The sequence below is a fragment of the Astatotilapia calliptera genome, chromosome 10 (genome assembly GCF_964374335.1).
Source record: "Astatotilapia calliptera chromosome 10, fAstCal68.1, whole genome shotgun sequence".
Taxonomy (NCBI): domain Eukaryota; kingdom Metazoa; phylum Chordata; class Actinopteri; order Cichliformes; family Cichlidae; genus Astatotilapia; species Astatotilapia calliptera.
The window spans coordinates 17,441,977-17,466,149 of record NC_137431.1 but is presented as its reverse complement, the minus strand read 5'-3'; the positions used below and the strand labels follow the sequence as shown (position 1 = coordinate 17,466,149).

Genomic DNA, 24,173 nt, shown 5'->3' with positions numbered 1-24,173 from the left:
TTTTTTTTTTGGGGGGGGGGGGGGGGGGATAATAACCAAACAACATTTTGCTGACTGGATCTTCTTCTCTTTTTTTGCAAATGATTCATGGAAATTGTTGTGTGTGTGTGTGTGTGTGTGTGTGTGTGTGTGTGTGTGTGTGTGTGAGTGAATTGGGCACTGAAGAAAAAAACTTAAAAAACCCTCATCTAAGACATATCACAATAAGGGTGCAGAGTATTTTACACCAAACATAAAGCCTACCATAAACTAGTAAAAAGTAGATTTAAAGTCATTCATAAAAACACCCAACAGGAGTGGAGTGTAAAACACAAGGCGTGTGGTGATGCTTAAAGTAGAGCCATGTAACTTCAATGATGAAAATAAAATGCAATGCAATAGGCACAGCTGTGACAACTGTTCAGTTCCTGTACCCCTGCCAGCAAAGGTTTTCTGTGCCTCTCTCTGGTACAGACGCATTTGCACTGAGCTCACACAAACACTTGGTGCTTTTAAAAACTGCAGCTATGAAGCAACACGGACCTGCTGGGAAACAATAACCGTCAGATTAGTCCCTCCTCCCCTTTTTTTCACCAAGAGGTGTTTGTCTTTACGCTTTATTTTTTCTACAACAACCGCGTCTCATAATTCACTGTGTATGCAAATGGTTGAGTAACTCCAGGTAACCTTCAAGCCAAAGATACACACGGAAAACAATATCCTGTTTAAACACGAGCTTCGCTTCCCAGCCTGCCCCTTAATCTGTGAATTGTCCGCTCAAGGTACGTGTATAAAAGGATTTTCTGAGGAAACAAAGCTGTTGGTTTACCAAACAGATCTGAGGGTGGGATTTGGTAAGGACGGGAAAACTGCTTGCTCATCCTTTATCAGCAAGAGTGCATGAGTCAGCGCCGCTCTGATACACCCAGGGTTGTTACAACACACATAGGCAAGCACACAGACGCACACTCCCTCTATGCCTCTCCCCCTCCTCCTCTCTCTCTTTCTCTCTCTCTCTCTCTCTCTCTCTCTCTCTCACACACACACACACACACACACACAGGCCATATGACTGAGTCAAGCTTAGATTTTCGTTTGTATCTGACTCGCGATAAGGATTTATGGGAAACATAGTCCGGTTAGACAGCATTCCATGTAGAAAAAACATGTGTGTTAAGCTTGCTGGGACTTAGTTACACACCCTAACCAGCGCGGAAATCTACTCCAGAGTAAGACTAAGGTAGGCATGCTTTCGTTCCTTTGTTTGTGGTTGTGTTGTATTTTATGAAGTAACATTAAAAGTATATCATGTTGTTGTGACAGAAGGGAACTGGTGAACTCTGACGGAGAGACTCTGTGTGTTTGCTGTACAAACAGATATCTATCGGTGGCCATGTCTGCCCCACGGTCGTCTGTGTTTACATTCGAGTCCACCGCTCATTCCTCCCATGTGCTGAGCTCCCTGGACGAACAGCGGCGGCGGGACGTGCTGTGCGATGTCACGGTAGTGGTGGAGGGCCAGAGTTTCAGAGCCCACCGCTCGGTGCTCGCTTCCTGTAGCGAGTACTTCGCGCAGAGGATCTCCTCATTCACACAACATGGGGCGGTCGTCACTCTTCCCCAAGAGGTGAGAAATCACGTCGTGACGCCACAGAGGTCGAAATTATTACACATGCACAAGCTCACGATAACAAAATGTTTTCTGAAAGTGAAGTGAGAAAGGCGCTTGTGAGGCTCGTTTCCTCACAGGTAGTCGCAGAGTTGGGAATTTGTTTGTTGTTGTTTTTTTAAATAATAAATGAGACCGACTGTTGTTTTAAAACGCACGGAAGCGCCAACATATAATCTCTGGCGTCAGTGGACAAATCCATATAGGAAAGATCAGGTCAAACCGGTTAGTGGCTAAATTTTGGTTAAAAAGTCAGACTTAGAGTACTTTTTTTATTCAAGTAAAACCTGCTTTCATAGACAGTCAGAGACTGTCATCATATTAACAGTTAATCCTTTTTATTTCCCGAAACTTCTTTAGTTGGCATAAATCAATCTATTTTCACATGTGGACATACAGTACTTTTCCCTTCATCGTCTACTCTTACAGGAAGTACAGAATTAGGCAGAACATGCTCTTTTTAAAAGAAAATATGTATTTGACCTCTTTTACAGGTGACAGTCACTGGCTTTGAACCCTTGTTGAAGTTTGCCTACACGTCCAAACTACTCTTTGGAAAAGAGGACGTCCTAGAAATCCGAAACTCGGCGGTCATTCTTGGCTTCAAAGACCTAGATGAGGGATGCTTTGAGTTTCTGCTCCCCAAGTTCCTCTCCACCACCACCAAAGGTCCTCCTCCATTCAAGAGAAAGACCTGTTGTAAAGAGAAGAGCAAGCGGCCGCCTTCAGAGGAAAACAGCAACACAGACTCTGACAGCGTATTGTTGGATGAAAAAGAAGTACAACCAGTTGCTGAGTCATCATGCCAGCGGGAAGTGGTTCAGGACTGTAACAAATCAGTGAACAACAAAGTGGGAAGTCAGAAGAGCACAGACACAAGTGCACTAGTAGCTGAGGGAACAAATGACAGTTTTATGCAGTGTCCAAAGTATCGCAAGTTCCAGCTAGCTTGCGGGAAGGACGCTTCTGTCACAGAGAAGAGCCTGGTCAAAACAACAGGGGTCAGGAATGACTGTGTCATCTCTGACTTGCCGTGTTCCAGCAGTGCAAACAGTAAGAATGAAACTAAGACTGAAATCTCTGGAAATTCAGTCTTAAGTGGCTACAGACAGAATAAAGGAGGGACTGATGAGCCATGGAAAATTCAAATAAATGATGGGAAGACAGAGAACTGCTTGGGCCGAGCGACAGCTCTTATGGTTAAGAAGAACACAAATGAAGGAGGGGGCAAATGGAGCGAGAAAGTACGAGAGAATGATATTGAAATGGACGACGGGCTAGAGGGTGCAAGTGCAATCGCCTCCTTGGAAATATCCAGTGTCCAGTCAGACTCCTCAGAGTCAAGCGCAGTGCTGACTGAGAGGTCATCAGGGTTAATGCTGCACCATGGCCCTCAAAGGGCCTTGAATGAGGGTCCTGTAATCTGTAGACCACTGAGGCAGGAAAGGTTTTGTATGGACATTGAAGAAGTAATAAGCCCTATTGTACGATGGCCAATCTCCAGTCAAAACAAGGCAGAGGATAAGATAGAGGGAGAGGGGAAGAGGGTAGATAATGGCTTTCAAGAAGCAAGAAAAGAAGGAAGCAAAAATGGAAGAGTAGCCTTGCCTGTAAATAATATCACTGCGGAGAAGGAAATGGCTGAGAGCCTGGCACGGCAGCTGGGATCTGATATAGACCACTGTCAGCTCAACTTTCATGACCCCAAGGGCGGATGTCCCACCAATATAGGGGCCCAATGCCCACAGAGCACATCTTTAGAGTGGCCGAAGCATAACACCCCCAAAACAAGCTGTCCCCTTTTCCAGGATCTGGACCAAAGGAAATATTCATGGAAAGGAGAAGGGCTGTCTGAGTGTGAGGGGGCATCTCAGTCAGGTGTGTCCTCCTTTAACTCGGGGGAGGACGGCGACTCGGAGACAGAAACGGAAGGAGACAGCGAGTCCTCCGCAATAGAGAGGGCCAGGCAGGTGAGAAGTTAAAATGAATCTCTTCTCCTCTGTCCGGCCCTGCTTAGCCACGACACCTTCTTCTGTAGTTCACGTTGTTCAGAAACTGCAGTGCCTTGAGAAGCATCACCACCTTGCCTGTGGGTGACTTCACTGTGCTTGTTATAGATACCAGTTTTTGGCACATTTTATCATATTCAAATTTGCTTTCAAGCAACAGAAAGGAGAGTTGCCGTGGAGGCTGGTTAAAAATTCACCCAGCTGCGTGTGCGTTGGGACCGTGTATATGCGTCCAACCAGCTGGTTCAGAGTCCAGTTTAGCTTACATTCACAGCTCAGCCTGTTGAGTTAGTAATAAGTGTGAGTCAAACAACAAGTCTGAAGAAGCTCTCAAGTCCAAGCTGACCACTCGGATTGGACAAATAAGGCAGTGAGTGTGCAGACGAAGCTAAGGTCATTTCAGAGGAAAAGCTTTTATTTATAGTAGATAAAACAGTACATGGCTGATACTGTTCCAATATTTCCTGTCCCAGTTTAGCAGCAGCAGGTTTTTAGAGTTAACAATTAACACCTTGGTAAAAATGTAACTCCTTGTTCACTTTTTTTACCCGTTTACACCACTTACAGGAAGTCCCACAAGGGACTTTGAATAAAAACAAAGTAAATGAATTAAATTAAATTCGATAAATTAAAATATGCATAGCCATAAGAAATACACACTGGCCGTAATCATTTCATACCAATAGAGAAACAGTTGTGTTTTTTCTGTGCCATCCTGTTTTTTTGTGGGTGTTATCTAACTTCCAGCTTTCTTTGTTTATTTATCAAAGCCTCTTGTAAGACAAACAGAGACAGTCCTGTGTTGTGATGTTGCGTAAAGATTTAAAAGTATGTCATTAAGGAACACTCTTTGTCTCATTTTAGAAACGATGTCATGTAACATTTTCTTCTTCTTTTTTTTTCCTGCTGGGTTTCTTCAGGTGCAGCTGCCATTCTCTGTAGACTGGATAGTGGAGCTGAGCCGAAACGACTTCCAGCAGCTGCTAAAGCAACATGCCTTCACGCGTGAACAGCTGGACTTTGTCCATGATATGAGACGACGCAGCAAAAACCGCCTCGCAGCTCAGCGATGCCGCAAGAGAAAACTGGACTGCATATATAATCTGCAGTGTGAAATCAACAAGCTGGTAAGTATGTTTCGTTTTGGGTTTTTTTAATCAGTAAATTTATCCAAAAGATGCTCTCGGTCGTGCTAATCAGATTGTGTGTTTTGTGTATGTGTATCACAGAAGACGGAGAGGGAGAAACTGATGCTGGAGAAGAGCCAGTTGAGCCAGCTAAAGTTGAAAACGTGTCACAGTGTTTCTGCTTTATGCCAGAGGGTCTGCAGTGAAGCAAATCTACAGCCAGAGCAGCTGCAGGTGTTAGCCAAGTACACCTCCCCAGACTGCCCTCTGTCCTCTTTCTGTCCTCACACAGACACTCTTCTCTCACAGCATGGGTTGCCACTCCAGCCATAGGTGTCCTCTGTGGGTGTTGAACAGTATATGACAAATGAGGAAGCTCCATGAAGTTCCAGCAGGGACACAGTCACTGGACAACATTGACTTTAGATACAGAACAAGCACACTGATGTGGCGATACAGGGTGTCAGAGGACTGCGGCTCCTGAGGTTTTTTATTTCAAACTGATTTTGAAGCCTTACTGTAACCCTTCTCATACATTATCTGAGGGCCTTTACTGTGTATTGTGGCCTGTGTGCAAGCTCCAGTATGAAGCAATGGCTTTGCCAAGTACGATTTTAATTGTAATCGAAAAATTAATTTGCAAATAGAGGACCACAATCAACTGCATTTTTTATTAACTACCCTTTGATTTCCAAATGTATATCGAGTGGGCGGGAATGTGTTCCTTGTGTTTAAAATCATTTCGATTGTCCACCGGTTAGAAGTCCTTCGATGGCTGTAGCAGATGGGTTTTTTTAACACTGTAAATAGCTTACTATAGTTGAATGTCTGGGGAAGCAAAGCAACACAGTCAGGGAGACATTTATAGTTTTAACTGTAACCGAATGGGGACATACATTTATAACATGCCTCACTGCCTGACTACCTCAGGATGACGTGTACATACTTTACAACACAGGTCTCAGGTGTGAACAAGACTATTTGGCCAAAATTACCTCTTGCCGAGGGTGTTGGTTCAGCCCTCTTACTCAGAGTTAAACACACATCAGCATTTTGCACCAAAACCACGCAACTCAACTAACAAAACAAAATGGACTTGACATAGTGTGGCATGTTTACTTTTTGTCTGGCTCTGTTTTCTGGCTGTCATTGTGGTTTTATATCATCCGCATTCCACAATGACACAGCTCTTTTAAACTGCAAACGCCTCTCACAGTTTTACTGTAACTCAGTGAAACACACCTCAGGAATTTTAGCTGAGTCTTTAGCTCCACTGCGTGAACAAAGCACGCCCGTCTGAGGTAAGGGTGGAATTAAAATGATTGAACCAGCCTCCATGTTTGTCTAACCTTTCACTAAATGGAAATATTGTAAGTTATCCACAGCCGATAAAGTTATCTTTATCGTTCGTATCTAAATTATTGGAAAAGATCAATAAGCACGCAATAAATAACGCAGTGATAGATTCAGATGTACAAACTGTTTAATGGTTGTCTTTTAGACTTTATTCTAGCAACTGCACTTTTTTTCCCTCTATTCAGCATTCCGTTTATTAATCTGCTTTCTGTAGTGTTTAGCATTTGTTGCTTTGCAGCTACTCTTCTGGTTTTTCTGTTCACTATTTGCTGTTATTATATGTTTGCATTTATGAAATTGTTGTCACTCATAATAATCACCTGAACGTAGCTGGACTTGAACTGATTAGTGTAAAATGTGATTTGAACAATAGTGTAAATCAGATATGCTGAGTAACCACACTGTGTTTTCGATGACAGTAAGCTTTGAGGGACGATGACAAAACAATCCTTTGCTTTCTCTTTCAAGCTGACTGCACACTGCACAAGAAATGCGTGATAACTTAGGTGCGTATTGCCCTCTAGTGGCAGTATGTGTGTTTATGCAATCATTCCACTAAGTACAGACGAGTAGTTTGTACTACATTGAGCTCTTCTATTGATTGTGTGTGTGTTTTAAGCCATGTTCCAAAAGTACCGTTTCTTTCTATGAACTTTTGCAAGTGCATTCCCGATTTTTCTTATTTTTAGACCATATGTAAAAACAAACCAAAAAAACCCCAATATTAAACTGAATAAAGAAGCATAAAGTTTCCCAAACAGTAAAATATGTTTCTTTGTCCTTCACTTTTAATCCCGGAAAACATCAGTAACGTTAATGAGATGTAATATTTCTTAGCATGTATGACAGATAGCTGAGCTTACGGGGTCTTCAGAGGACTCGTCTTTCAAATTGGACAGACATATTAATGATTTATTACTACACTACATTGTTAATATTAGTCCCTTTAAATTTGTAGACAATCTCTACCACTTTGTCTCACCTCTGTGCTTTTTAATCTCCTGCCTGATCTTCCTTTGTTTTCGCCTCTTTCATCACTGCCCCTTTCCCCCCTTTTTTCTCTGTCAGGAGGCTGATTTAATTAGCAGCGTCTTTATGTCATCTCTTAGTTTTCTTTTATGTGAGCAAAAACAGCACGATAACACTACACCAAGGTTTTTTAATTGCAGCAATAACAGTCATTCTCACAGCTTACTCAGGGTGAAAGAATGTATGAAAATGGGTGCAAAAGGTCAAGTGGGTTAATTTGGCCAAATTGATTGGGTGGGAACCGACAAACGATAAGTTCCAAGGGCTTAAAGATGAGGAAATCACCTTAAAGCAGGTGGTCCTAAGCCTGGGAAAGATTTCACGAAATGTGATTAAGTTCAAAATCCAGTCATTCTCGAGTGGCTGCACTTTTCTTTCTTTCTTTCTCTTTGTCTGCAGAAATTGGACAGCTTGGAAATGCACTGAATGAGTCATATTTGTTTACGACCCCAGTTTATTGCAAGTAAAGTTTAGGATTTGTATAAAAATACAAATGTAATTCATATGAACTGTTTCACTTCTTGGTCACTAACTGGTATCTGAGTCTTGAAGTAAAAGCAGCTGCAATGTGCCTAACGTTACAAGAGGTGGCTCCACATGAACAATTCTTGGCAGTGACCACAGGGAGAAAGGCACTGTCAGATCATCAGACCAAGTCATTTTTATGATCTCCATACTCGTAACTGATTTATCAAACTTGTCACATGAGATTAATTAAGGTAGCTGATTGTGTGCTAATAAAGTACAGAGTGATCTGTTTTAATCAGTGTGAAATGTTTAAATGTTTTTTTTAAAGCAGTTGTGATGACAACTTCAGCGTGTCTGTTGGTTTACCTGCACTGACTCCTTGGTAACCTTTTGTTGCTGTAACATTTAAGTGTCTCTTCGATCTTCTCTTACTACCACCTTCTCTCTCTTCCTGTCTCACAGAGAATATATGGGCATTTTCTGTAGGTGGATCTTTGGCAGAGCCCGAGAGCCACACAGTGTGCCTTAATGTGCTCATGATTCCAAATTCCAGAAATCAAGAGTTAAATCTACCCCATCTCTCATCACACAGTGAGTTTAAACTTTAAGAATAAACAGAGAATGAAATAAAAATGGCCATTTGTTTTATTTTGTATGCCATATTTTGTGACTAATAACCTCAAACAGCTTTTCAGTGATTCATTTACAGATTGGTGACAAATTAAAGGAAAAAACAAACCCTGACCTGTTTACAGTCGAGGGCTGTTTTGCTATTTGCGGATATTTTTCTGGTTTGATTTGGGATCTTAAGCATCCTAAGTGACAGAAATGCCATGCTGTGTTTCTATCCTGCCCCCTGACAGCACAAGACAGCACAAGAAGGGTCAAATGAATGGTATAAATATGAAAATTATGATTTAGATGTTACAGCCTTCCAGAGTTAGACAATCCTCTTCACCATCACCGTCAGAACATCAATTGGAGAACATAAGATTTTTCAGGACACCTGCACAAAGTAGTTTCCTAAATAAAGAATTGTGTTGCTGGAGGTTTCATAGAGAAAAAAATACAAACCATTTTCATGTGTTTTGGACTTCCCCACAACTCCAGCAACACTGGTCTCAGCTAAAGATAGCTATAGGAAGAATATTTAAGATAACAGTCCCCTTTTCTTTTGAGATCTTATATTTACGTTTAAGAGCAGATACACTGGATGAGTTCGAAAACAAATATCTGTACAAAATTTAATTGACTCCGACAAGAAAATGGTGAAAAACTGGATTATTGTAGTTCACGACATTTACATGATTGAGAAGCTGACATTTATTTTAAGACAGGAAAAGGAAAGGAAAGGAAAAGGAGTAATGTTTAAGTCTTGGGATCCTGGATTGACGATGTATTATCATTTAGAGCAGATACTTCCGCTCTCTACTTGCTAACCTCCTCAAAGTTATGTTAATATTACCTTATTTACTTACTTTCTTCATTGATGTTGGGTTTACATGTGTTATCAAAGAAAATTATAATGTGAAAGCTGTTGTGGTGTGAATAGCATGTACACCCCTGATTCCAAATAAAAATTTAAATAACAACAACAACAAAAGATCAAATGGGTGTTTATCCTTTGGAAAAATACATTTCCATCCCTAGATTGCTGCTCCGCAGATTTATAGACAAAAGACAACTGAACCTCTTCTGGCTGGAAGCACATGGTAGCCCAGTGACTTTCTTTATCTTATTTTGTCCTTTGTCACTTTTCTGGAAATCCTGTTTCGTCAAAATACAACTTGATGGTTTTCAGATGACTGAGCTCTAAAATGCTTTGATGCTTTCTTGGTAAGGATGCCTTAACATGCCACAAGCAGATGACCTAATCTTCTAAACCCTCGGGCAGAGATTAATCAACAATCATGTGGCTTCCTTATGAGAATCTTAGAGTCCTGATTCAGCCTTACACACACACACACACACACACACACACACACACACACACACACACACACACACACACACACACACACACACACACACACACACACACACACACACACAAACTCAGTGTATAATTTTTATTAAACTAATAAAAGTTAGACACTGATTTTCTGTTCACTGTCTTACAGTGGTCCTCAGAGTGATCAGAAAATAAATGTTTGTTCCAGGTTAAAGTGGATGAATAAAATCATTGTTTTATGAAGTTTTATGAAAGTGTTAGAAAAACAGATAACATGGTTTATATGTGTTAACTGATTTCACAGCTTTAAAATAAATACACAAGTACAATCTGCACACAGCATAACAACTAAAGAAGGGATGTTAAGTCTTTCTTTGCTTCTCAAACACACCATACAATGACTTCTCACAGCACATTTTCCTGTGCCTGTAAAGTGTAACGCTGCCATTCTGATATCATATGAGAGATGCATGATATTTAGACGCTCTCATGATGAGCTAAAAAATGTGACATTTTTCTGTGGAGAGGCCCTTGTTTAAATCCACCCTTATGCAAGCTGTAAATAACCAATAAAAACTCACACTACCACATGACACTGCCATATAAACCTCAGTCAGCTATGAAAGCAACCTCTCATAGTACATTTGCAGAAATGCCAACAAACCAAACAATTAATTTAATCCAGATTAGTGGGCTGATCCAGATCAGGATATGAGAGCTAACTTAAATTTATGTCTTAATTCACAGAAGAAGAAAAAGAATGGCATGAATTGAGAGGCTAATACTAGCAAGTAGTACACAGGAGCAGGCTCAATGCAAGGCAACTGGACAATCAGGTTAAGTACTAAATCCCACAGTATGTAGAAGATGCTGTATACAGTATCTGAATAATGTACCTAATGTATAAAATGTAAATCAAAGAATAGAAGCAAGCAAAAGGAAAAAAAAAAAAAAAGCAGAAAACATACAAAAGAAAAACTTCAAATAGCTAAGCGAGTAAAAAACACAGTGAAACAATAAAAAGAAGAGGAGAACAGGAACAAGGATGCAGAGATTACAGAAACCTGCCTATATGGGTATGAGCGTTGATGTGTGCCTGCAAAGAGAGAGAAATAGCTTCACAAAGATGTTGGAGGATACTCCAAAAAGACTCCAGTTACCATGGATACAAGGGGTTAGGTTCTGATGAAGAAAAATTACATACACAGACACTTAATAATCACTTCTGATAAAAGTGTGACTCAGGAGGTAGCGTGGGCCAAACTAACACTGTGAAGTTTTGGTAATCGGAAACTGATGGTTTGGTCCACGGCTCCAGCTGAAATGAACTGAACTGTCCTTGCGAGTAAGATGCTATGTGAGTGTAGCTTGTAGTGTAAGGCACTGTGAGAGATCAATAACAAAGCAGTCCATTTACCATTTAGATGTTATAAGCCTAAAACCCAGTGTTTAGCAGTATGACAACCACTCCCCTACTATTGACAAAGACATATGTCTGGGAAATCTTTGACCACATAAACTTGAATTGCTCCAGCACGTCTGTTCCATGGCCATAAAAGTCTGTTTACACCAAGCAGGCTCCAGGATGTTTGTGTGCCTAAAATATTTCACTCCACTTCTTTGCAGCTTCTTGCCACAACCAAACTGTTATTACAGATATAACCAACAAATTAAAGTTCGTTAGTTGTGTGACAGATTTGAAGCAGTTTATCTTGATACATTACCCAATGTTAAATACTCAAAGTTAATTATATAAACAACCTATTTGATTTTTTTATTTATTTTTTAAAAAGTGAAAATTTCACATCATTAGAAAATAGCAAAAAAATAAATAAATAAATGGGATCCTCTGAAAGAGGTCAGTACTGTTTTCTTTGGCTAGTGCAGAATAAAATTAAAGATGTGTATTTGCATTGAGTCCTTTGGGTGTGTTGCATCAAGCGTATCGGGAGAACTTTCATACCATTCATGAGGTGAAGATGTTGCCAGTGTTTTTCCAAAGCGAGCTGTTGTTGTAAGAGTAAAAATTTAATTAGGTTAAAAAAAAAAAAATAGGCAGAGATGACCAGAGATTTGTGTCTATGCTCTCTGGCTCAACACACCACATCGTGACGAAAAGCACAGACAGCAGTGTTATTTCATTATTCCGGCAGAAACTTCACACTCGCAGCATGGCACGTTACAACAAAAAGTGTTAAATAAATGAGCAACTTCAAGTGACTTCAGTCTGCAAGCTTTGGTTTGCTCCTCAAAAGCGCAACAAACTAAAATGTTCAACTCTAGTTTGGACCAAAGAGCCTAAACTGTTCCAATCGTTTCATAGTACACACCACCACTGCTCCCCTTTCCTTGTAAGATTCAGATGGCTTTGCCTCTTAGTCCTGCTGTGCATCCATTCTTTTTCAGTTCTCACACTGATCTGTCCTTTCATTATTTCAAGCAGCCAGAGCAGCTCATCTGCCTGTTGGACTTGAGCTGCGGAGAGATTATGTCGGGTACCACAGTTTTCAGGATGTCGTTTTCTGTGGCCATGATGTGCTTGACTAGGAAGTTTGCAGCTTCACTGATGTTGAGATTGTCCTATATGAGAGAGAAGAACTCATTAAAACAACGTCCCAGTTTTGTTAACCTTGTGTCAGAACACTAACAGAGCATTAGAAGCATTTACATGATCCCACCTTTAAAAATGTGACCGATCGGACTGCTTTTACCGTCACAGAAACACCATCATGTATGTACGTCTTTAAATAAATGCAGTAAACGTTCTTCTGGCTGCTCCACATAAGGAGTGGGTACATCTGTTTGTATAGTCTACCTCTGACACTTCTGGGCAAATCTGCACCTTATAAACTTTGACCTTTCAGAATGTCGAGTCTTGATGCCACAAGCAGCTCCAACACGTCAGTGTCAACAGCAGATGTGTAAGTGCATGCGATATTAGCAGAATTCTATGCAGCAGCATAAAAGTAAAACAATTTTACGGCGTTCTTCTGGAAATGTCGACAAACACACCGAGTACTGAGCGTGAACATTTTATTTAAACCTAGTAATTTAAATGGTCAAGATCGCAGAACACCAAATGCATGTATATCATAACTACAGCAAATTATATGGTGCCTAAAACACAAATTATCCAGCACATTAAGCAGGTAGAAAATGTATATGTCATCAAACTGAGGTTTTATAATGCCCACTCAAGAACAGAACTGAAAACAGTTCTGTTTTGATTGGAAGCAGAACTCCCCGTAGGATGTGGGAGTTTTTGAACACCAGACAGTTAACAATAACTTATGGAATTTCTTCTAACCCTGCACTGTAAATGTATCTCATGAGCATATAAAAGCCCAGTTAGCTCTATGGAGATGATCATTTCTGACTAAAGTGACCAGAGTGTGACTCAGAGATGGCTGGGATTCTTTCAATCCTAAACAGTGCTTATATTTTGAGAAGTATCCCTAGATGCACTCTTGCTCGGGGTTGTATGTTTCTTTAATGGTTGCTCTGGGAAGTAACTGATTACCTTAGCTTGGCTTCTCTTCTGACACTTAGGAACAAAACTAAAAAAAAAATAAATCTCTGTTTCAGTCAGATAAGACTATTTTAAAATGACTGATTGATTAAAGGAGCACAATATAGTCAGCATTTGGCATCTAGGCTCTTGGCTCATTATTCCCTGCTAATATATTATATGTAAAATTAGGGAGAGATGAGTCAATATCCCCCAGGGCTTACAGTTGGGTGCTATGGTGCTGGTGGAGAAGGATGCAGGGAAGCTGTGGCTACATGTTGGTGGGAGAGATGGGAACTATAACAGCTTAAAAAGACTTCCAATAGGAAGGGTGTGTCTGTTATATGATGTTAGGAAAATGAGGTATGTTCTGTGTTTGTTTAAGAATCTGTTTCATTCCATACTTCGGAAATGACTAGCAAACTGTAGCAAACGTATTATAACTGTACTTTGGTCGCACCTTGGCAGAAGTCTCAAACCAACCGACAAAGCCGTGGTCCTTGCAAAACTGGTCCATTTTAATGCCATTGTTGGTCAGCTCCCTGCCCTGGTCACACTTGTTGGCCAGCAGCACGGTGGCGATGCTCTTTCCATTAGCCAGCATTAATTTAGAATCCAGATCTTCTTTCCACTTAACGACAGCCTCAAAGGTTGTTGGCCGTGTCACGTCGAACACTATGAAGGCCCCCATGGCTTCACGGTAGTACACTCGTGTCATGTTCCCAAAACGCTCCTGACCTGTGATTCACAAACACAGACAAACACGGAGATTCATTCATTCGTAAGACAGCGTTGTTGTTGCCAGCATCAGATCCAATGACAGATTTTCATTGTTCTTCCTGCATGTTTGCAGCAAAACAACTAATACAGCTGACTGCAGTCAGCAGTGCCTGCATTCCCATGAAACAGCACATTCCTGTAGTCTTACCATCATGTTGCACATAAACATATGGCCAATGTGACTGCTTGATTTGCTTAATTTAGACATGCAATTTGCAAGTAGGTTAAAACAGCATTTATCCCTGTACGCATGTGAAAAGTCTATATGGAAGATGTATGCACGTGGATGTACGTGGGTTCATCTGAGCTTGTGCAAGAAATGAAAATTAGAGGAGCAGGTTAGCTGTTAACAACACATTCCCTCAGAGATGCGTGATGCGGTCTAATTTGACTTGTTGGTCCGGAACAGAGCGCGTAGGTGTGTGCATCCTGCTTGCTGTGCAGGAAATGTCCTCTCAGCAGAAAAGTTAATACTAATGGATGGATGAGAGGCCACTTCTGGCTTTAATAAAAGCTCTCTGAGAAAGACAAAGTGTTGCCATTTACCATCATAAGTAAGGGGAAATTGATAGCTTCCTCCTTTCGTGCAAGGCTGTATATAAATAATTGCCATTGTGTAAGAGAAGTCACAGACAGATGTGTCACATTTGTCACTTGACAAACTGTCATTCAGTAAGCCTAGGGTGCGCTTTAAAGTTTTGCATGACTTCCAATCAAAGCATATGAAATGTATTCCCCGCATGATGAAAAGAGGATTAATGTTTCACTCCTCAGTGCCTATCTGCCCATCTGGATTAATTCAACCAGGTAGACAAACTAAATCAGATGTGACTTACTATATTTACTTGACCCTGACATAATCATTTAATTTAATGAAGAAAAATTAAACCCATAAGGCATGTACCTCTGTGTGTGTCTCACTTTGCTCGTTGTGACTGAGTAAGGTGGTTTTGTTTTTTATTAGGGCTACAAAACACTCCTGTAACTCCTTTAAATCTCCCTCACATGGCTCTAATCACATGATGCAACATCATACCTTAAATGAATGACTGAACAACAGTGTGCTGGTCTTGTCTAAGCAGTGTGTGTGTGTCAGAGAGAGAGAGAGAGAGAGAACGTGGGTTGTGTCAGATACCAGCTCTCCACAGTGACAGTGCATCTCTATGTTGTGAACGTTTCATAAATATAGAAGAGTCATGCCTCGTTGTCACTTAGAAGATAAGTGTTATCTACCCAAAGGATCTTTTTTTCGGGAACTAAGCAGCACTGCTACAAATTTTCTAACTTTTTCTTCCTCCACTAGTTCTTTTACATTTCATATTTTAAAATACCAAAAGGAGGAAAAATGGTGTAAACGGCGTATAATACAGATCCCTTACACCCGCCATAAACTTTTGTGGAGGAAAAGCAAGTTGCCAGTTTATTTGGCCTGCTGTCACACCTACAGACAGATACAACACGTAACACACACTCAGCTTCTTCACTGCCCTACCTGCAATGTCCCACAGCTGGAGCCGCACCGTCTCTGAATCCCAGTTTAACACTTTCAGGGCGAAGTCAACTCCGATCGTAGCCCGGTAATTAGTGGAGTAGGTGTGGTGGACGTAGCGCCTGATGATGGAAGTCTTCCCGACCCCCAGGTCTCCGATGACCAGCACCTTATACAGGTGCTCTTTCCGTAGACTCTGCATACCATTGGAGTGTGAAGGATAGTTGGTCATCCCACCTGTCAGAGCTCAGCAGCGGTAGCAGTTTTCAGTAACTCTGACCTGGCTCGAGTGCGTTCCCCTGGTCTCCTGCGCGTCTTTCTCCGCCCTCCCTGTGGCGGGAGTGTGTGATTGCTGTGGGGCTGTGTTTGGGAACTTGTGACCTCGCCTCGCCACTCTGAGGAGACGTCAGTGAAGTAACAAGACTTTGCGAGTGTCTGTACTGCCCCTTTATACAACGGGTTAACCGTTTACGTGCTGGCATCACAAGTTCGTCTGACCGTTAAATATTAACGAAACTATAAGCACTAACAAGAGCAATACCCGAATCTTGCTCTTAAAGAAAACAAAAATTACACAACAGACACTGGTACCGTTTTGTATTGCGGTAGGGTAACTGAGGATAACTTTTAATTGAGAACATCACGGTGTTCTAAACATGGACCAGCCAAGGAGCAGAGGTGGATAAGTGAGTCTGTATCAAAAATACTCTTAGTGATTAGTTTTAGCCAGTTAACAGAAACGGATTTATTCTGCAACTTCAAATTTGAACCACATTTGAATTGGATATTCATCTGTTTGGGTAGTTGCTATCTGTTCTCTGGGGGAATAAAACAAACAAAAACAAGTGCTGGCATATACGTACTTAGGTTGGTTGCAGAAGTATACAATGGATGCAATAATATTAAATGCTTTAATAGGATCTACATGGATGCATATGCAGTGAGACTGTGAATCTACTGTACATATGTTCCTGCAAACCCAGCCCTCATGCCTTCAAGCCACATTATGTTATTGTGTGAATATAAAATAGTCTGGAGGAGTGTGAGAATCATCAAATGCCTGTGCGTGAGCTCAGCCAAGAAATATATGTTTGCATTTTTATAGCAGTATGCATAGGAGGCTCAAAATAAATAAAATAAAAAAAATTATGTATTGTATTGTATCTTTATTTGTTTCAGACATATAAAACAAAAAACAATATATACACACTACATATATTTTCATTTACAGATACGAATATATATGTAGATATACACACACACACACACACACACACACGTATGTGTTCAGATAAACAAAAAATATATAATGAAATAAAACAAAATCGTCTGACATAATGTAACAATGTTTGGTCTGAAAAGGAGTAGGAAGAAGTATGAACATACTTATTAATTCCTACCCCTGCTCAACATCTTATTGATCCCACATAATTCACCTAATTCCCATCATCACATACTCCACACGATACACGAGGAGAACCTATATAAACTTGGCTACCGTGATTGATATAATTTGATATTTTTATACATACAATGGGTGATCATCTTTATCGGTATCATATTCTTCCAAAATCAGTTTTCGAAGTATTTTCATGAACTTACTAATTCCTGAGCATTGCTGTAGATCTATAGTAAAACTATTCCACAGTTTTACCCCATAAATAGTGACACAAAAGGTTTTAACCTTTGACCGTGCTTTAAGAATCCTTAGATTCAATTTCCCCCTCAATTCATAGTCTCCTTCTCTGTCATAGAACATCCTCTGTATATTTCCTGGTAACATATTGTATCTGGCCTTGTACATAATTTTTGCAGTTTTATATTTTATAAGATCCATAAACTTCAGTATTTTTAATTTCAAAAACATGATGTTAGTATGGTCTCTAAATCCTGCTTTATTAATCATCCTGATTGCTTTTTTTTTAATTTTACATATTGGTTGAAGTGCAGTTTTATATGTGTTTCCCCAAATTTCCACACAGTATTCCAAATATGGCAATATAAGTGAACAATAAAGTACCCGGAGTGATTTGGAAGGCAAAAAATATTTAACTTTACTTAGTACGGAGATGCTTCTTGACAGTTTGGCTTGTATATGCTTTATGTGAGGTTTCCAGCAGATTTTGTTATCTATTATCACACCCAGAAATTTTGTATCCGAAACTTGCTCTATTTCAACATTGTTTACTAATAATTTTGCTCCTGCATCTTTTTTACAATTTCCGAATAACATAAATGTAGTTTTTTCCAAATTTAATGATAGCTTATTTCTATCAAACCATGTTTTCAGTTTAATCATTTCTTGTGTGACAATTTCCAAAAGCTGCTGTAAGTTCTCTCCAGCACAAAAAATATTTGTATCATCTGCAAATAGAATAAACTGTAGTATATCTGATGTTCTGCATATATCATTGATATAGAGGATAAACAGCTTTGGTCCCAATACTGACCCCTGCGGAACTCCACAAACAATGTCCATACACTCTGATTGATATTCCCCAATTTTCACAAATTGCTGCCTGTCTCTCAAATAACTCTTTACCCATTCTAACACCACTCCTCTAATGCCGTAGTACTCCAGTTTATCAAGTAATATGTCATGATTAATTGTGTCAAAAGCTTTTTTTAGGTCAATAACTATACATTGTCTTTTATCTATATTGTTGGTGATATTTTCGATCAGTTCCATTAATGCCAATGATGTTGATCCATTTGATCTGAAACCATACTGACTATCCGTTATTATTTTGTGTTTATCTATAAATTTTTCAAGTCTATTACTAAAGACTTTTTCCAGTATTTTTGAAAATTGAGAAAGTAGAGAGACAGGCCTATAATTTGTGAATTGATGTCTGTCACCATTTTTAAACAGTGGTGTTACTTTAGCTGTTTTCATTTGTTTTGGGAATGTACCAGTTTGTAAGGACAAATTGCAAATGTGTGTTAAGGGTTTGGAAATGCCCTCTATCACTCTCTTAACGATTTCCATATCAATGTCGTCAGAGTCTGTAGAGTTTTTTGTTTGTGATTTCCCAACAATATCAATGATTTCCATTTCTTCCACCACCGTTAAGAACATTGAATGAGGATTGCGGTCAATGAGTCTAGTTTCTTTCTCTACAGAATCTGTTATATCAGGAATTGTTTCAGCCAAGTCTGGCCCAACACTTACAAAGAATTTATTGAACTCATTTACTACATCTCTCATATTAGTAATATTTCTATCATTATTTGCGAAATACGAAGGATAGTCTGCCTGCCCCGAGCCCTTTTTGATGATGGTATTTAATGTTTTCCAGATCCCTTTAATATTATTTTTATTCATAATCAGTAATTTTTCATAGTATTCCTTTTTACATGACCTTAAAATACTCGTTAATTTATTTTTATATTTCTTGTATTTATTTTCAGCTTCTGTGCTTCTGTTCATTATAAATTCTCTGTATAAGGTATTTTTCTTCTTACATGCATTTTGCAATCCTTTTGTAATCCATGGGCACTCTGCATATTTTTGTTTTTTACTATATTTCTTTACTGGGCAATGACTATTATATAACAGTTTAAATTTTCCTATAAAAATCTCATAAGCTTTATCAATATTTTTTTCCTTATACAGCATCTCCCATTCTTGCTTGAGTAAATCACTTTTGAATGCGTTTATTGACTCTTCTGTTCTCACTCGTTTGTATTTTATTGTGTTTTGCTGTTTAACCTTCCTGTAATTGCTGTTATACACTATAAAAACAGGTAGATGATCACTGATGTCATTAATTAGGAGACCACTTATGGTTCTATTTTCTATTTCATTAGTAAATATATTGTCTATTAGGGTTGCCGACTGTGCTGTAATCCTGCTGGGCTTAGTGATCACTGGAAAAAGTCCCAAGCTATACATTGTATTAATAAATTCCTCTGTCGCTCTCTGCTTGTTTGGATTTAGTAGATCTATGTTAAAATCCCCACAAATGAACATGACTTTTTGATTTGTCCTAATGAATGTTTTATCTACCCACTCCTTAAAAATTTCAATATTAGAACCTGGTGTTCTATATATACAGCTTACAATGACATTTTTCTCTTTTCCCATACTAATTTCTATTGTTACACACTCTAATATATTATCTACCGCCACCGTCATTTTTTCTACCATCTTGTATTTTAAATTTTTATCCACAAACAAGGCCACACCACCGCCATTCTTATTCTTTCTATTTGTAAGATTTAATCCATCTATTACAAAGTCCTCTCCTTTCTGTTTATTAATCCATGTTTCAGATACTGCAATCACACTGAATGGATGTGTAAATTTGCTTAAATATTCCCTTATTTTGTGAAAATTTGCATATAAACTTCTACTATTAAAGTGGATTATAGATATTTTGCCGTCGACCTTGACAGTTTTGTTGAATTGTTCTTCAGTATGATAGTAGCAGGTATTTTTGATGTTAAAAACGTTCAGTTCTGGATCAATGTCCTGCTCTGTGAAGTGTGTTTTGTATTCCGTGTTTACTGGTGAATTTATCTCCTGATTAGCAATCCTTTGTGGTAGCAATGTATAATTCCCAGATAATGAATTAATTGATTGTTTCATCCTTGAATACGTTACGCTTTAGCTTCCGTTGTTGTCTTCTATTACCTGCTTTGATGACTGTAGATTGTTTGTCCCGCTCCTTGCCTTTGTAGTCAAGTGACCTGTTAATATTTTTCCAGATCCTGGATGCATTTGATGACCAGCACCTTGGCTTCCTCCAGTGTACTGTTGAGCTTTATAAATATTTTACAGTTTGCAGTCCAGGTGTTCTGAATTTTACCCAGTTTCTTTAGGTATCTTGCTTTCTTCGCTATGTCAGCATTGGATTTGGTTAGATGGTCATTCATGTAGACGTTCGATCCTTTTAGTTTCCTCCCCTGCTTCAGCAGTGCATTCTTGTGTTTCCTGTTTACAAATCTTATGATGATAGCTGGTTTATCACTAGCATTTCTCCTGGGCAAGGGGTGGCATGCCTCGATGTTATTACAGTCCAGGTCGATCCCTTTCGACTGCAAGAAACCAGCTACTTGTTGCTCCGCAGAGCTCCCATCCAGATCTCCTTGCTCCTCTTTACTGCCAGCAGTCACAGCCCGAGCATATGACCGGGGTTTTATGTACAGCCCTGTGATGATCACGTCGTTCATTCTGGTATATTGCTCCAGGTCCGTGACCCTGCTCTCCAGATAGACGATCCGTTTCTCCTTCTCTGCATTCTGGTTACGTAGCGACCTTATTTCCTCGACTAAGTCTAGGATATATTTCTGTTGTAGCTTGATAGCCGATGTTTCCTCAGTTAGAAAGTCCAATGACTTTTTGATGTCCTCAATTTCATCGGCGTTCGGTGTTCTCTTAGGCCCCATTGAGCTTGTTGTCTTGCTCGCTCCGTTCACCGTCTTGTCACTGTTGATTTACTTGTTGGTGCCTTGCTAGAGGATCCTGGGCCTGGTGGAGCAGTAGGATCCTGGGCCTAGTGGCTGCTGGAGGATCCTGGGCCCGGTGGCTGCTGGAAGAGCCTGGGCCCGGTGGCTGCTGGAGGATCCTGGGCCCGGTGGCTGCTGGAGGATCCTGGGCCTGGTGGCTGCTGGAAGAGCCTGGGCCTGGTGGCTGCTGCAGGAGCCTGTGCCTGGTGGCTGCTGCAGGAGGATCCTGGGCCTGCTTGAGATTAAATCAGTTCATCCCCTGAGAAAGAGAATCCTGGTACTACTGCATTAATATTTTGCAATGCCTGCACTAATATCTTTACTTGGTTATAGAATTTAAAGCCCTGATTTACTAAAAGCGTCAGCGCTGCACAGACCAATCATCTACTCCTTATTCTGGCTGCTAACGTCCTCCTCTGTCACACCAACCCTCTGCATTTCTTAGCACAGCCTTTTAGAGTTTTCACATACTGAGCAAATGCAGAGCTTTATGTTGCTTCAAAATATTACAATGACAAAACTTTTAACTTTACAAGTGTATAGTTTTAATTTCCCTTTGTATTGCTGTTTGACCCCTTTGCAGAGTACAGCTGCAGCCTGCTTAGCATTGACAAAACAGGATACTATTTAGCTTTCTGTCTAGCCATAAAACAAAATAACAAAATACAGAGAAGGTTAAATTCTTAAAAACAATATCCATCATATTCCTGGTTTTTGATCATTTATTGCTCACACGTATTTACAAAAATGGCACAAACATCAGACCTAAAATACTATGGCTAAAATAGTTGCAAAGCTAATTGCTTGTTTGTCCAAAAGCCTCTTGTAGCCTTTGTTTTTCTCAGAAGAGATAATTATACAATAAATAATTTTAAAGTGTTTTTGTGGATATTTTGTTGACTCCATGTGGGGGGTTTTCACATACTACTCTAAAGAGGTATGTGCCACTCTGCCTAGACATCTTGCCCCACATATAAAATTTTTCAGTTCCACCACTGACCTGTGGCAATGGGACTGAAAACACCTGAATTAGAGATTAAGTGATGTAACCCAATACTTTTGTCCACGTAATGTTTCTATATGAAGAATTTATATGTTGCAGAAATGTAGCATTTGTGGTTTATTGGTCTGTAAAACTTAGTAAATCAGAAATACAAATTATAATAATAATTAAAAAAAAAAGAACAATTGTGGAAATTGGATCAGAGCATATACAGGATTATTTACTCAGGTTTTATGTACTTGTATTTTATTTAATTGTTGGTTTATAGCTCAAGGTACTGAGAAATATATTAAAATTAAAAGTAATTGAAATCATCAACAGCTACAACTGCAAAGCTATATACACAAAAATAAATCAACAATTGCCACCTCATTCAAAAAAAAAAAAAAAAAAAAAAATCCTGAAAACACCTTTAGACAGAGCTACATTTGCAAAACTTCTGGTTTGTACTGGTTTCTAATTAGTAGAGAAGACATGGTTTAAACCCTACTCTACTATTACTTCACTTTTCAGCTAATGAACTGACATATTTCATATTTGAATCTGTGTCAAAGATGGGGAAAGGCTCTGTTGTAGTCTTGCTCTACCTTGCAGCTGTATACTTGACTAAAGCTGGAGGGAGATTGAAAGGAGGTGGTAGATCCATCCTAGGAAGAGACAGAGCACAAATATTGACTTGTGGCTTTGTTAGACAGTTACTTGAATCTATAAAGCATGTACAGGTATTGTATGCACATCTATTGGCTATTTTCACAGATATCACTATTTTTTGTCTTTCACAGAAAAACCAATGTAAGCAGGCATAGGACATTTAAATGAACAGATAGTAAGACTTTTACCCGTTTTGACTTGAGGCTTTGATTTTATAGTTTAAATGTCATTTATTATGACACAAAGAGGCAAAGAGCAGCAACGAACTGAAGACGCTCACCTGTCTTCAAACTTGTGGTTGCACTGTGACCACAAACTCTTTGCGCACACGTTTGCTTCCTGTGTTGACAGTCAGTGTATAAATCCCTGCCTTAGCATCAGTCACCCACCAGAGCTCCAGAGATTCAGTCTCTGACAACACTTCATCATTCTGGGGCAAAGCATGATTATGTAGCACATAAAAACCTTTTATTTTGAAAAGAAGTCAGAGTTAAATTCAGTTTCAAATTCCAAGTTTCCTTTACCTTGGTCCATCTGTACTGTGCGTTTGGAAATGATGTGCAGCGAATTGTCACATTTTCTCCATTTTGGACTTCAACAGTGCCATTCACATCACACGTTATTTTAATGTCATCTATTGAGGAAAACATGAGATTAATTAGATTTGTTGATCACACAAAAAACGTAAAAAAAAAAAAGAATTTAAAAAAAATCAACTGAGTGATGTGAAAAGCACATTTTTGTAATATGTCTTCTGCCAGTGTTGTGATCACAACATCCCTTCCGCTGAACAGAAGAGTGTGTTGTGTCGTGTGTTATGAGACAATATGAAAAAGAAAACTGTCTTTTAGCAGAGCTCCTAGATTTGTTGTTTTCATTCTTACTTGGATTTGCTGAGTAAATAACTGCTGAGATTGGCAGAGACTGAGTGCTCTGATGAAACCACAAGTAATGTGAAATATTTACAATACAGCATTAGATAGAAAGATGTTGTGTATTTCTATTTAAATATTAAATCCAGGGTGGTTTAGGTACTTAGATATGGCTTTGTGTGTACTAGGTTCTCTTACCTTTGATTATTAGCTGTGTTTTAACCTTTTTGGATCCATCAGGAAAGGTGGCCATGTCACAAACATAGATGCCTTCATCCGATTTCTTCACATCAGAAAGTTTTAGATGGGAACCCAGTACATCTGTACCGTTTTTCTCAATCTGGATGGTAATATTTTGCCAGAATAGATGGAATCCATAAAATTGGCTGTGCAAACCCAGCTTTGTAGTTTTATTTGTTTCCTTACTCCATTCAATGCTGACAATCTTGTTATCAGTAGCACTTTTTAAAGTGCAGGGTAAGGAAACATTCTGGCCCACTACAGCTTCCATCTTTTCATAATGGAACAACTCAACACCCTGGATCCCTGTCAGACACATCAGATAGAGTTAGAAGTCAATATTGGTATCGAATACCCATCTTTGCTGATTCATCATAACACACAGGCACGCACAAAAGGATATATACAGAATATAAAGAATTACCTTGACTGATAGAATTAGATTTACTGATCACACAAAAAACGTAAAAAAAAAAAATAATTAAAAAGAAAAAGTCAACCAACTGAGTGATGTGAAAAGCACATTTTGTAATATGTCTTCTGCCAGTGTTGTGATAACAACATCCCTTCCGCTGAACAGAAGAGTGTGTT

At 39.3% G+C, this 24,173-nt stretch overlaps 3 protein-coding genes across 6 annotated transcripts in view; 1 reads left to right on the top strand and 2 right to left on the bottom strand.

Moving 5' to 3' along the window:
* Positions 1-24: 24 nt before the first annotated feature.
* On the top strand, positions 25-6,906 carry bach1b (BTB and CNC homology 1, basic leucine zipper transcription factor 1 b). Of its 2 annotated transcripts, none has more exons than XM_026182500.2 (5): positions 25-1,219; positions 1,357-1,606; positions 2,143-3,618; positions 4,578-4,784; positions 4,887-6,906. In XM_026182500.2, the coding sequence occupies exons 2-5, from the start codon at positions 1,373-1,375 to the stop codon at positions 5,115-5,117; spliced, it is 2,148 nt and encodes a 715-aa protein (XP_026038285.2). In that variant the 5' UTR covers positions 25-1,219; positions 1,357-1,372; the 3' UTR covers positions 5,118-6,906. The 2 variants fall into 2 exon arrangements, with proteins under 2 accessions (XP_026038285.2, XP_080163236.1); XM_080307110.1 differs by having other exon boundaries at positions 1,010-1,219; positions 1,303-1,606.
* Positions 6,907-7,399: 493 nt separating this feature from the next.
* Positions 7,400-15,792, bottom strand: rab38b (RAB38b, member of RAS oncogene family). The gene is made up of 3 exons (XM_026183187.2): positions 15,369-15,792; positions 13,557-13,834; positions 7,400-12,168 (listed from the first exon to the last, which is right to left on the bottom strand). Exons 1-3 carry the CDS (start codon positions 15,595-15,597, stop codon positions 12,019-12,021), a joined length of 657 nt encoding a protein of 218 aa, XP_026038972.2. The 5' UTR covers positions 15,598-15,792; the 3' UTR covers positions 7,400-12,018.
* Positions 15,793-21,520: 5,728 nt separating this feature from the next.
* Positions 21,521-24,173, bottom strand: part of LOC113030439 (junctional adhesion molecule-like) — a 6,985-nt gene continuing 4,332 nt past the window's right edge. For 2 of the 3 annotated variants that reach the window (XM_026181901.2, XM_026181902.2), the window contains exons 4-7: positions 23,541-23,888; positions 22,995-23,104; positions 22,751-22,900; positions 21,521-22,466 (exon numbers count right to left, since the gene is read on the bottom strand). In XM_026181901.2, coding sequence (XP_026037686.2) covers positions 22,757-22,900; positions 22,995-23,104; positions 23,541-23,888 — 602 coding nt within the window. In that variant the 3' untranslated portion in view covers positions 21,521-22,466; positions 22,751-22,756. The remainder of the gene's footprint in view (positions 22,467-22,750; positions 22,901-22,994; positions 23,105-23,540; positions 23,889-24,173) is intronic. The other variant, XM_026181903.2, reaches the window with a different exon arrangement.

Coding starts and splice junctions, on each gene's coding strand:
- bach1b (XM_026182500.2), top strand. CDS start 1,373: ATGTCTGCCCCACGGTCGTCTGTGTTTACATTCGAGTCCACCGCTCAT. Junction 1,607..2,142: donor TCGTCACTCTTCCCCAAGAG/GTGAGAAATCAC, acceptor CCTCTTTTACAG/GTGACAGTCACTGGCTTTGA. Junction 4,785..4,886: donor AGTGTGAAATCAACAAGCTG/GTAAGTATGTTT, acceptor TGTGTATCACAG/AAGACGGAGAGGGAGAAACT.
- rab38b (XM_026183187.2), bottom strand. CDS start 15,597: ATGACCAACTATCCTTCACACTCCAATGGTATGCAGAGTCTACGGAAA. Junction 13,835..15,368: donor CCAGCTGTGGGACATTGCAG/GTAGGGCAGTGA, acceptor TGTGAATCACAG/GTCAGGAGCGTTTTGGGAAC. Junction 12,169..13,556: donor GGTTTGAGACTTCTGCCAAG/GTGCGACCAAAG, acceptor TCTCTCATATAG/GACAATCTCAACATCAGTGA.